The following is a 14,361-nucleotide window of genomic DNA, read 5'->3' as shown; positions in this document are numbered from 1 at the left end:
TGTATAACTATCATACATGACAGAGCAATAGAGAAGCAAGTTTGAAAGTGTTTAATTTACATGGTAATATTTTCAAATGACACAGTTTGTTAGACAAATATTCAACGTTGAAGTTTAAGAACATCTTTTTAAATTTCTTGTATAACAAATATATTGTTATACAAATATTATTTGTATAACTATCATGTATGATAGTTATACAAATAATATTTGTATAACTATCATACATGACAGAGCAATAGAGAAGCAAGTTTGAAAGTGTTTAATTTACATGGTAATATTTTCAAATGACACAGTTTGTTAGACAAATATTCAACATTGAAGTTTAAGAACATCTTTTTAAATTTCTTTTCATTAGTTTCCGTATAACTTTATACTAATAGCTAGATAAAAAGCTTAAATTGGAACAAAATAACAATATTTTTTCTTTTGAGAATACATTATATTATAAGCCATAAATTTTTGGACATTCTTTATTCCTAATGGAATTCTTAATATTATTCTGGTAACACTAAATATCTGGATAAAATTAAAATCATGAAGAGATAGTATAAACATTTCTCAGTGGTTTAATAAAAGTATCAAATCCATCTAGTAAACAAAGCAATAATTACAGATACGTCATACTAACCTTGTATAACTTTGCAGTTACTACTTAAAAAACGTAACACAAACGTTTTCAACCCACTTCTAGGGTCTTCCTCAGGTGTTTTATAAGTTATTCTGGTGCGATTCTGATTTTTAACCATTCAGGTCTCCAATGCTTCTATCTTCGGAATTTATTTTTTAAAATTTCAAAATTCGAATCTCCAAATGTTTTATAAATTTATGACGCAATGCTTTAACAACTGGCACAGGCACACATTGTTTGGAGATTAAAATTTTGAAATTTTAAAAAATAAATTCCAAAGATATGTGAAAAATCTGACTATCGTATGAGAATTTTTATTAAATACGTAACAAGTTATATTTCTTTCATCATTATTTCCGTTATTTCTCCCGTTCTCACCCCGTTACCCGAGGAATAGACCCCGGATAATGAACTGCGTAATTCGTCTGTCAAGAAGGTCATCCCTGGGACGACGTTGTCCGAGGCGACCGCAGAAGAACTCCCCTCTCCCCGGGGTGTTTGTTTGTTTTTGCTAATTGGTCACACCGCAGACACCTTGTAATAGAGTAGTCTCCTGTGGGTGTCCAGTTGACGGAGGCGGACGGGTGTTCTTGTATTGAGGGTGGACAAGAGGTCACCTACAAGGGTCACTCGTATGGTGAGAAACATTACCTAAAATGGTCAGTCATCTCCCCAGGTGATGACGAATTTAACATTAATTGGTCGAGCGATGTCTGCATTGTCGTCACCCATGACGGGGGAGACTGTCATAAATCGGGAGAAGTGACATATTACGTCAACGGAGTCCCCGAGATTTCCCATGCTAAAAAAGTATAAAAGGGGAATGATCGGAGGTCTTGAGGCGATCATCGGAGAAAGAAGACTACAAGCGTCTACTCTGGAAGGACTTCAAGGTTTCTGATCGTCGACCTAAAGAGGTAAATACTTAGATTGTTTTTACTTCACTCTCTCTCGATATACTCGGACTTAGAAATTATTGTCTCTCGATATACTCGAACTTAGAAATTATTCGTCTCTCGGTATACTCGGGACTTAGATCATATTGTCTCTCGACTTACTCGGGACTTAGAAATTATTTGTTCTGTTCCTTTTGCTAGGACTTAGTCATATTTAGTGTCGAGGACCTTCGACGGTCTCACTTACGGGATAGACGGACATCGGTTGTCTGATATTGTCGCGACTCGGAATTTATTATAATTATCGCTTTCATATTGTTTAGAATTAATGTGTAATTGTATTATTTTTATGTTTATATTAAATATGTTATTCCTAATTTAATGACTCTTGTTAAGTACTTCCGACATCTCATCATGACTTCATTACGCCTCCCACTCCTTTAGCCCTCCTATAGCCATTTCCTGACAGCCAAGCCGGTAAGTGGGGAGAAGCTCTCCGCTTCAGCCCCCTCGGTTAGCACAGATAGAAGCATTGGAGACCTGAATGGTTAAAAATTGTAATTGCACTAGAAAAACTTGTCAAACGTTTGTGCTACATTTTTTAAATAGTAATTGCAAAGCTATACAAGATTAGTATGACGTATCTTTAATCAAAGTATTTAATACGTTACCAATTAATAATTGCATTAATTTTTTTTATTTATTTTATTATTAAATGCATAATTTTTTGTGTAATTTCTACTTTAATGATCAGTCATTATTACTTCATGTACATACGATTGCTAATTTAGGTATTCTCATGGAGTTTCTTCACCCGAACGGCACGTTCGCACTCGGCTTTATTTTACCAGCGAAAGCCACATTCATTCACTTTTGACGGTCCTTCGTTACGGTGGATTAATAGACGTAAGTTTATATCAAATAAATTAAACACACAATTCAATATTTTTTATGCCTATAAATTAGAAAAATCTTAGAATAGCAAAATAAAAGATTAAAATTCTGTGTCAAGTAAATTGTTAGCTAGCATGAATTTTGGCTTTATTTTGCACTTTTTTAAAGTGTCTAAGTTAACTTTTTAACAGACTACTTACACGTTAAACATTGTAATTATTTATTTTTATTGATTATTGGATTCTTGATAATTAAAGAAATGTTTGGGATAAGCATGAAAGAAACATGACATTAAAAACATTGAGATTAAAATAAGTTTTTTTATTAAAACAAATTTTCGACCATACAAATAATTTTAGGTTAGTTTAAAATCCTTTTTTAATATTTCATCTGTCCGTAGCTGGAATATTAAAAAAAAGGATTTTAAACTGACCTAAAATTATTTGTATGGTCAAAAATTTGATTTAATCAAAAATTTATCCTTTGAACTTTGTTATTCAAACTTTTATCATTTCAGCTGTATTTACGTTTAGCTAGCAATTTCAGATTACAAGATTAAAGTAACTGATAGATTTGCATATCTAGTTAAGTTATATCTTTTGTGACACTTTTCATATAATTCAACTCTAGTGAATTCACAACAGGATTTAGTTTTGAAAGTACTGTACATTTAGAATATTTTTGTCTGTTGTTGTCATTGACAGACAAAAATATTGTCATAAACAAAAGTGATTTTTTTACAAACAAGACAAAGTTTGTTAGTTTTGTATTTATAAATCATAAATAAAAATTTGAAAAGTACAGGAGCTCCCCTACATACAGTTTAACCTGTGTCGAAAATTTAAATTTCACATGGATTCTGAAGTTTTCTTGCCAGTCATTGGATGGCATTGAAGTCGGTCTTTGGCCAGTAATAAATAAATTTTTAATAAATAATTAATTTGGGTTTATTTCTATTGCATATGGTAATTTTTCATTTTCGTGCAAATTCTGAGGTTCCATTGCCATTAGTGAGGTGGTGTCAAAGTCGGGAATGTTGGAGTAATGGCATTTTTTGCTAGCATTTACAACTTTTATAAACTTTCACAATTATTACTTCAAAAATGTATCCATAACATAATAGTAAATCTAGAAGTGGAGATAAATGCAAGAAGTGTTACTCTATTACCATGAAAACTAAACTTGACATTATAAAACTAAGTGTGTTAGGTGAAAAAACTATAGTTGAAACACCTCAAAAAACTGCAAAACCTTCACGTAAGTCAAAAACTCAGGAACCCTAACCTGTTCATAGTAGGAGTGCTACTATATTTTATAAAACACTGAACAAAGAGCATTTATTATACCAATTTAAACCTGATTTATTTTTAAGCTTAACATTAAGAAAAAGAAATAGTTTGTAGAATTATAGTAAATTCTATAAATTTGTGCAATGACAATAGTATAACATGCTAGCCCTTCAAATTGAAGACTGCCATGTCATTGATTTCATTAGTATTGCACTTCATCCACATATCAATCTTGAGTTCAGAGCTTTCAAAATCTTTTCATTGTTCCAAAGATCCTTTTCTTCTCTTCTTTTTCATCTTTGCCACAAGGATAAAACAATCATCATCCTGTTTTTATCACTATTTTTTTTCTGGGTGGTGTTGTTTTTGTTGTTGTTGCTGTGATGGAAATTCATATGTTCTCAATTTCTTGTCAGAATGCAGAAAGAAAAAGAAGTAATTGCATAAACATTTTCTTGATAATCATCATAAAATAACTTCATTTTTCCTAAGTATCGTATATGACTGATGCTCCAATTTGTATTTGAATGCAAACACAGGAAAAAAAAACATTATTAAAATGAATAACTCTCAGAGGAACGTTTTTGTACAGTCAATATTGGATTAATGTTATTAATAAATAGAATTGCAAAGTCCCTAGTTCTATATAGCCAGCAAATCTTAGACACATTTTTTTCATAATTTGGAAGTAATATGGAATATTTCAATAAGAATGAAAAATAAAATTTTTTTTATAAGTCGTTTTTATTTACTTGAAATATGTTAATAAAATTATAACCTATATAATTTTTCAGGAAAGTAAAGACGAACAGTGGCGAAGGGCAATGGAGTATGTCAGTGCCGTATCCGAACTAAATTATATGACACAGATAGTAATTATGCTGTATGAAGATCCTACAAAAGTAAATCATTTTCTTCTATATAATTTATTTAATGATGTGACAAATAATGCAATCATTTATCACATTTGATGTTGCAGTATATTTGTAAAATTAAAAAAAAAAAAATTTTAATATTTTGTTTTTGTTAAAAATGCTATGATGTAGGTGTATTTATTGAGGAAACCTCAATAAATACACCTACATCATAGCATTACATAAAGATCACAGTTTACATAAAGATAGATTACAGTAACAGTATTCAAAAATTTTTTGTGACATATTTCAGTCAAATTTTAAAAAATAAATTTGTATGTAAATTATTTCTTTCTAAAAGAAAAGTGTCTCCTTTTATTTTTCATTTTACTTAGTAATATTCTGACACCCGGTTTCATGTAATAAATCTTCTTCCTTCACAAGTGCTAAAGATTCTTTTATGAAAGTCTTGTGTTTTTATTTATTAAACAGTTTTGAAACTATTTTGTGTCATCAGAACCCTTTTCAGTTGAATTAGTTCAATACTCTTCTATAAAAAAAAGTGTTATTTATCATTTATGAATTTATATTATGGCAGAGGAGTTAGAATAATGTACTTTAGAATATTTAAAGAATAGTAAGACAAATAAAAAACAAGAGAAAAGAATACTATTTGTATATATTAAACAAAATGGTATTATTCATTTTTTAATATTTTTTTGAGTATCAAAAATTGTACCAAGAGTTAATAAAGTCTATTAAAATTATATTTGTAGGATAAGAGGAAAATTTAATATAATGTATTAATACCTAAGTTTTGTGTAGATAACCTGTAGGTTATCAGGTTATATTGCTATATAACCCGTGGGTTATATACCAATTTTGAATTGTAATTACAGACTTACCAAATAGCTTTTTATTCATCTAAAGTCACTAAGATTGTCTTTAGAAAGTGTAGAAGACACTGTGTGCAGACATAATCATCTGTCGTCATGATTTTTCCCAAATCCACCAAAGGCATGTATATGCATAGCTCACCTTTTCAACTCTTATTTTCTGAGCCATCAATCCATGTTTTAATTATTAATACTAGATTGTTTAATTTTTTGTCTGTTAACTCATTACTTTCTTAATTGCATGTAAATTTTAATAATTAAACAATTATTAGGGTTACCACTTTTGTGCAAATAATTTTTAAATTAATAATTTATTTAGTAATTTTTAAATTTCAGAGTTTGTAAATTGTAAAGCTACCAAAAGATTATATTTACTAGTAGTGAATGTTAGTTCATATTCAGTTTTCATTTAATTTCTTTGGTATCGATAAACTTAGTATGAATCAGTTTTTATAGAGTGAAAAAAATTTTATTTATATTTGGAGAATTTATATTTTAATTTGAAATTTAGCATAGTTCAATTTTTATTTATGTAGGACTGTACTTCAGAAGAACGTTTTCACGTTGAATTACATTTCAGTCCTGGCGTTGTTTGTTGCGTTCAGAAGAATTTACCTCCTGGACCGGGATTTAGACCTCAGTCGAGGAGTGGACCAGTAAGTAAATAAGTTTCATATTCATAGTTGATTTATTTTCTAGATTATTTTATTTAATGAAGAAAGAGGTTTTTTTTCTGATAAGAAATAATATTAAAATAATGTTTTTATTAAGAATTGAATTATATAAAACAAACAAAAATGACATACACTTTTTACAATTAATAATGCTAAATAATTTGTTGGTTATCTTAAAAGTATTGGTTATTCTCAGTAAAAATTTCTTCAGTCAAATGATGTTTTCAGACACTAACATACAGTGTTTTCAAATGTCATATGTCTTGTTTTACGCAAGGGTTGCATTTCAGCAGATATTGTGTAAATTTGGGCTTCTTCCCAAGTAATCCGAGATGATTGTCTATATACTTATGCAATTGTTTACAGTTAACATAAAAATGTTAATTAGGCTTAAAACATTTTACCTAATAATGTTTTAGTTTGGCATTTCTGAATATATACAAAGTAAAGTTTTATTACACCGTATTGAGTACTCCGCTTTAAAAAAAATATATACATGCAAGCTACAGTATTCTCTACAATGAGTATAATTCTGTAGTTCTCTAGCTTCTGACGTTCCAAATACAGAGAAGTACGGTTTGTGGAGTTTTAAGAGTGAGATCTAGTGACACTAGGACTGATTAACCTAACTGCCCTCTATTCACAAAAACACGTTTGAATATATCAATCTCGTATAAATCAAGACACTGCTGTGTAACGTTACACTAACACAACAGTCTTTAAACTTTAAAGATCTATGGAACCCTCGTGCCTCAATATTACTTTTGCCAAACTCTAAAAAATGTAATTAAAAATGAACGTATGAAAAAGAGTTCAATGCATTTTTATTTTTTAAGTAATAAATCCCTTTTTAGTTAGAAAAGGTACAATTTAGAAATTTTACTTTCAATACTTTTTAATGAAAATAAAAGTTCCTTATAAACATCTTTTGTAGAACTTTAGGATTCTGCAATACAGTTTGAATACCACTGTAATAACACAAATAAAAATAATTCTATTATTATAACATTTTAAAATGTGAATGTAACATATTACATTTTTTGTATTAAATAAACTACTAATTATTAAGAATGATAACATATTAATTAAACAGGAAATAATATTAATTTTTTAATATTTTACTTGAACTAAATGTGGAAAAAAATGTATATTTTATTTTTACTGTAATTTTAAAGACTGTAGGATATGGAAATTCAGATTATATTTATTATTTTAATTTTAAAATAATTATTGTTCATTACATTGTTTGAAAATAGTTTGAATGTTATTGAATATAGTAGATATTTTATTTTGGCTGTAAAGATATCGTAATTAAAATTTTATTTCAATGTTTCAAATTTATTTTCAATTTCGGAATACTATTAGTCATTTTCTCAAATATAAATAACTATAACAGAAGAATACTATGTTTAAATCTCATTTTCATTAAAATTTGTTTTGTTTGATGGATCAGAATTTTGAGGTAATGTTTTCTCTCATCTATTGTAATTATTATTAGTACTTCTGAAGCTAGAAATATAAATGCTGAAAATTTTTGAAAATAAATAAATAAATACAGGGTGTTTCAGCTTAGGGATATAATAAAAGAAAAATTCACAACTTGCATTTTATTCATATCAGACTGGAATTTGGTATTTTTAGCCATTTTTGGGAAATGCCACACTATAGTTACTAGCACTTGCATTCAATGGCAAAATTGTTACATTGTAATAATGATGACATGGATTCCTCGGCAGAAAGTTTTCTGTGTTCTTTTATTGGTGAAGTCGGTGAAGCTCTTTCAATGTAAATTTTGGCATCAGTTTAATATTGTTGTGTAGACTATCCCAGTTATGTTAGTATTGTCAAGTGAGACAAGTAGTTAGAGAAAGTGACACTTCGGTGCCCACATGTGGGAAGCACTCGGTGGAAAATTTCCTGGGAAAAGCTTTGTATGACCTTCCAAAGAAGTGCAAGGAAGTCAATTTGTTATGCCAGCTTGGAGTTTGAAATTCCTTGCCCTGTGGTCCATGATGACAATTACAAAAAAGATTACTCCTACATGCCTACAAAATTTGGATGCACCAACAAATTTTTCTGGAGGACAGATATAAACAAACGGCATTTACAGAAGAAATGTTAGCCAAAATTGAAGAGGCCAGTTCTTTCCCAGACTCTGTGTGCTTCTGTGATGAAGCAAAATATCACATGTCTAAGAAAGTAAATGTGCACAATGTTTGCATTTGGAGCAGTGAAAATCCACGTCAGGATCGTGAAGTCGAGACTCCCAAAATTGAATGTGACAGACTTTACTGAAGGACCAGATGATAGGCCTGTTCTTTTTCACCAAGATCACGACTGGAGTAAGATATTTGGATTTGCTGTAGTTTATGCTGTCCCTCAAATTTCTCCTGGTACCAAATTTTGACAATATGGTGTCCCTCCCTATTTTGCAATTCAGGTATGACAGTTTCTAAATACTTTTCTGGACGGTGTATTGGAAGACCATTCAGTGGAACCATTCATTCAGCTTTTATGTTTGCCAGATCTTACCCCACTGCCCTTTTTTCTTTAGGGTTTTACAAAGGACCAAGTGTATTGTGTATCTGTGCATAATTTGAACAATCTGAGATTTGATTGATGGGATAAGGCAATGCAACACATGTGCAATCTGCTTGGGCATTGCCTTTTGGGAGGACATTTTATCAGAAACTGTCCCGTTTAAGTGTGAAGAAAGCCCAGAAAACTTCCCATGGTCAGCTCATAGGTTAAGCATAAACCTGTGACTGACTCCTAGCATTCTTTGGTTTTATCCACTCAGCCACCGGTAGGCTAAACAGTCTGAGATGCAAAATCCATCAGGCTGTCAACTGTGTCACATCTCGGATGCTTCGAATACATGGTCAGAGATGGAGTACACATCGGACGTGTTCTGCACCATTTCTGATGCACAGCCCTTTCAGTTTTTGGATGCTGAACATTGCAGATGTGTGATTTTCGACTGGTGAGTTTTCTTTTGAAGTGTTTTTAGTACTGTNTTAACAAATGGTAGAAAAAAAATATATATGATAGTTATACAAATAAATATTTGAAAAAATAAAACAATTAAAGCCAGTATAAATAATGTGTCCTACAAATTATAATAAAAATACATGTTTAGTATTTATATTATTTGTTTAGAGTCACCATTATATCATGGCGAAACGTGGGACTTGATGCAGCGTCGCTGGGCAAAATTAGAAAAGGATTTTAAATTGAAAAATGAAAAATTTGACATTAGCAAGATTCCAGATATATACGATTGCATTAAATATGACCTACAACACAACCAGCATACTTTGCAGTTTACACATTCAGAAGAATTATATATATATGCAAAAGCTTTAGCAGATATTGTCATTCCTCAGGTATTATAATCTTAATTTTTTAATTTAAGTCGTAATTTTTATGCTTTGTTTTTAATCAAAAGTAAATATTTATTGTAATGAAGGGAAGTAGTTTTACATTCAAAGAAAAAATAATCTTTTAGTACACATACTTTAAATATTCATTCTTGATAAATATAGGTTTAAAATTTAATATTTCATTTAATCTAAGCTTTAAGTCATCTTTTTGAAAGTTTGATATTTTGAAATATGTTTCTTTACCAGTAGTAACTCAATAACAAATTTTTTAACTTAATTATTTATTTAGGAATATGGTATCACCGAACAAGAAAAATTAACAATCGGATTAGGCATTTGCACTCCTCTGTTGAAAAAAATACGTGCAGATCTTCACAGAAATATCGATCCAACTGAAGAAGATACAGAAACTGTAAATAGATTAAATCCTATGTAAGTAACTTAATTACTATTGACTATAAATAATATAAATCTGCTACTGAACTTCGATTTTTCCCCCTTGTTTTCAATGAGCCTTTATGATAGTTTGATCAAAAATTTATGTGCATGTAATTTTTACATACAAATTACAAATTATCTGCTAAGAATGTTTTGTCTTCAGAGAATTATTGAAATACAATAAAACTATGGTAAGTTGAAGTTTAAGAAGTTAAAAATAGATTTTGAGTTAGAGTTTCAAGTTCACAAGTTTCATACACAATTTTCTCAAATTTTTCTGTGGCCATAAATTTCCCATTATCAAGATGTATCTCAAAAATTTGTTTACAGAATGATTACAAAATTATATACAGTTTGTGGCAACTTTGAGTGTGTTGTTTGGACGCCTCCTTGTGTCCCAATTAGAATTCCAGTAACAATCATACTGTGTCAATAAAAAGATGCCATTGTGAGGTTGTAATGACACGGTAGTGTTGTGTTCAAAACAAAGCCATAGTATTTATCTTCATCGTCTATATTCACATGGAATATAATGTAAAATGAAAATCAACATCCCATCAAAGTATGGAGGGTAAACAGGAAGATATGGTAGAGTTAAAAATTACCAACAATTTCAACTTAACAAGACTTTATTTTACAGAAAACCCTACATACTATGATCAGAACCTGTAAACAGCTTAGAGTTAATGCAGTTCAACTTAGTGAGGGTTTAGTGTATCTCAAAAATTTGTTCACAGAATGATTACAAAATTATATACAGTTTATGTTAAATCATCTAATTAAAAAGATGAAAGAGGATCCTAAAGTACAAGGTAATTAATCAAACTTCACTAAACATTGTCAGATTACCTTTTGGACTATGTTAAAGTAACTTTTAGTTAACAAATGGTAGAAAAAAAATATATTATAGTTATACAAATAATATTTGTATAACTATCATACATGACAGAGCAATAGAGAAGCAAGTTTGAAAGTGTTTAATTTACATGGTAATATTTTCAAATGACACAGTTTGTTAGACAAATATTCAACATTGAAGTTTAAGAACATCTTTTTAAATTTCTTTTCATTAGTTTCCGTATAACTTTATACTAATAGCTAGATAAAAAGCTTAAATTGGAACAAAATAACAATATTTTTTCTTTTGAGAATACATTATATTATAAGCCATAAATTTTTGGACATTCTTTATTCCTAATGGAATTCTTAATATTATTCTGGTAACACTAAATATCTGGATAAAATTAAAATCATGAAGAGATAGTATAAACATTTCTCAGTGGTTTAATAAAAGTATCAAATCCATCTAGTAAACAAAGCAATAATTACAGATACGTCATACTAACCTTGTATAACTTTGCAGTTACTACTTAAAAAACGTAACACAAACGTTTTCAACCCACTTCTAGGGTCTTCCTCAGGTGTTTTATAAGTTATTCTGGTGCGATTCTGATTTTTAACCATTCAGGTCTCCAATGCTTCTATCTTCGGAATTTATTTTTTAAAATTTCAAAATTCGAATCTCCAAATGTTTTATAAATTTATGACGCAATGCTTTAACAACTGGCACAGGCACACATTGTTTGGAGATTAAAATTTTGAAATTTTAAAAAATAAATTCCAAAGATATGTGAAAAATCTGACTATCGTATGAGAATTTTTATTAAATACGTAACAAGTTATATTTCTTTCATCATTATTTCCGTTATTTCTCCCGTTCTCACCCCGTTACCCGAGGAATAGACCCCGGATAATGAACTGCGTAATTCGTCTGTCAAGAAGGTCATCCCTGGGACGACGTTGTCCGAGGCGACCGCAGAAGAACTCCCCTCTCCCCGGGGTGTTTGTTTGTTTTTGCTAATTGGTCACACCGCAGACACCTTGTAATAGAGTAGTCTCCTGTGGGTGTCCAGTTGACGGAGGCGGACGGGTGTTCTTGTATTGAGGGTGGACAAGAGGTCACCTACAAGGGTCACTCGTATGGTGAGAAACATTACCTAAAATGGTCAGTCATCTCCCCAGGTGATGACGAATTTAACATTAATTGGTCGAGCGATGTCTGCATTGTCGTCACCCATGACGGGGGAGACTGTCATAAATCGGGAGAAGTGACATATTACGTCAACGGAGTCCCCGAGATTTCCCATGCTAAAAAAGTATAAAAGGGGAATGATCGGAGGTCTTGAGGCGATCATCGGAGAAAGAAGACTACAAGCGTCTACTCTGGAAGGACTTCAAGGTTTCTGATCGTCGACCTAAAGAGGTAAATACTTAGATTGTTTTTACTTCACTCTCTCTCGATATACTCGGACTTAGAAATTATTGTCTCTCGATATACTCGAACTTAGAAATTATTCGTCTCTCGGTATACTCGGGACTTAGATCATATTGTCTCTCGACTTACTCGGGACTTAGAAATTATTTGTTCTGTTCCTTTTGCTAGGACTTAGTCATATTTAGTGTCGAGGACCTTCGACGGTCTCACTTACGGGATAGACGGACATCGGTTGTCTGATATTGTCGCGACTCGGAATTTATTATAATTATCGCTTTCATATTGTTTAGAATTAATGTGTAATTGTATTATTTTTATGTTTATATTAAATATGTTATTCCTAATTTAATGACTCTTGTTAAGTACTTCCGACATCTCATCATGACTTCATTACGCCTCCCACTCCTTTAGCCCTCCTATAGCCATTTCCTGACAGCCAAGCCGGTAAGTGGGGAGAAGCTCTCCGCTTCAGCCCCCTCGGTTAGCACAGATAGAAGCATTGGAGACCTGAATGGTTAAAAATTGTAATTGCACTAGAAAAACTTGTCAAACGTTTGTGCTACATTTTTTAAATAGTAATTGCAAAGCTATACAAGATTAGTATGACGTATCTTTAATCAAAGTATTTAATACGTTACCAATTAATAATTGCATTAATTTTTTTTATTTATTTTATTATTAAATGCATAATTTTTTGTGTAATTTCTACTTTAATGATCAGTCATTATTACTTCATGTACATACGATTGCTAATTTAGGTATTCTCATGGAGTTTCTTCACCCGAACGGCACGTTCGCACTCGGCTTTATTTTACCAGCGAAAGCCACATTCATTCACTTTTGACGGTCCTTCGTTACGGTGGATTAATAGACGTAAGTTTATATCAAATAAATTAAACACACAATTCAATATTTTTTATGCCTATAAATTAGAAAAATCTTAGAATAGCAAAATAAAAGATTAAAATTCTGTGTCAAGTAAATTGTTAGCTAGCATGAATTTTGGCTTTATTTTGCACTTTTTTAAAGTGTCTAAGTTAACTTTTTAACAGACTACTTACACGTTAAACATTGTAATTATTTATTTTTATTGATTATTGGATTCTTGATAATTAAAGAAATGTTTGGGATAAGCATGAAAGAAACATGACATTAAAAACATTGAGATTAAAATAAGTTTTTTTATTAAAACAAATTTTCGACCATACAAATAATTTTAGGTTAGTTTAAAATCCTTTTTTAATATTTCATCTGTCCGTAGCTGGAATATTAAAAAAAAGGATTTTAAACTGACCTAAAATTATTTGTATGGTCAAAAATTTGATTTAATCAAAAATTTATCCTTTGAACTTTGTTATTCAAACTTTTATCATTTCAGCTGTATTTACGTTTAGCTAGCAATTTCAGATTACAAGATTAAAGTAACTGATAGATTTGCATATCTAGTTAAGTTATATCTTTTGTGACACTTTTCATATAATTCAACTCTAGTGAATTCACAACAGGATTTAGTTTTGAAAGTACTGTACATTTAGAATATTTTTGTCTGTTGTTGTCATTGACAGACAAAAATATTGTCATAAACAAAAGTGATTTTTTTACAAACAAGACAAAGTTTGTTAGTTTTGTATTTATAAATCATAAATAAAAATTTGAAAAGTACAGGAGCTCCCCTACATACAGTTTAACCTGTGTCGAAAATTTAAATTTCACATGGATTCTGAAGTTTTCTTGCCAGTCATTGGATGGCATTGAAGTCGGTCTTTGGCCAGTAATAAATAAATTTTTAATAAATAATTAATTTGGGTTTATTTCTATTGCATATGGTAATTTTTCATTTTCGTGCAAATTCTGAGGTTCCATTGCCATTAGTGAGGTGGTGTCAAAGTCGGGAATGTTGGAGTAATGGCATTTTTTGCTAGCATTTACAACTTTTATAAACTTTCACAATTATTACTTCAAAAATGTATCCATAACATAATAGTAAATCTAGAAGTGGAGATAAATGCAAGAAGTGTTACTCTATTACCATGAAAACTAAACTTGACATTATAAAACTAAGTGTGTTAGGTGAAAAAACTATAGTTGAAACACCTCAAAAAACTGCAAAACCTTCACGTAAGTCAAAAAC

The 14,361-nt window shown here is 30.4% G+C and overlaps 1 protein-coding gene and 1 long non-coding RNA gene across 6 annotated transcripts in view; both read left to right on the top strand.

Annotated features, from left to right (window-relative positions):
- The first annotated feature begins 2,296 nt into the window (after positions 1 to 2,296).
- On the top strand, positions 2,297 to 6,150 carry LOC111636501. Its single transcript, XR_002758543.1, has 3 exons — positions 2,297 to 2,433; positions 4,505 to 4,612; positions 5,997 to 6,150. It is a non-coding gene; the product is annotated as an uncharacterized LOC111636501 (long non-coding RNA).
- Positions 6,151 to 9,305: 3,155 nt separating this feature from the next.
- The window catches only part of LOC111636499 (inositol hexakisphosphate and diphosphoinositol-pentakisphosphate kinase-like), a 40,463-nt gene continuing 35,407 nt past the window's right edge, over positions 9,306 to 14,361 (top strand). For all 5 annotated transcript variants that reach the window (XM_023381765.1, XM_023381764.1, XM_023381762.1 and 2 more), the window contains exons 1-3: positions 9,306 to 9,520; positions 9,807 to 9,949; positions 12,989 to 13,103. In XM_023381765.1, coding sequence (XP_023237533.1) covers positions 9,329 to 9,520; positions 9,807 to 9,949; positions 12,989 to 13,103 — 450 coding nt within the window. In that variant the 5' untranslated portion in view covers positions 9,306 to 9,328. The remainder of the gene's footprint in view (positions 9,521 to 9,806; positions 9,950 to 12,988; positions 13,104 to 14,361) is intronic.

The sequence above is a fragment of the Centruroides sculpturatus genome, unplaced genomic scaffold (genome assembly GCF_000671375.1).
Source record: "Centruroides sculpturatus isolate CEXI.00-Female unplaced genomic scaffold, Cexi_2.0 scaffold1108, whole genome shotgun sequence".
Taxonomy (NCBI): domain Eukaryota; kingdom Metazoa; phylum Arthropoda; class Arachnida; order Scorpiones; family Buthidae; genus Centruroides; species Centruroides sculpturatus.
The sequence above is the reverse complement of the archived record's forward strand: the minus strand, read 5'-3'. Positions and strand labels throughout refer to the sequence as shown.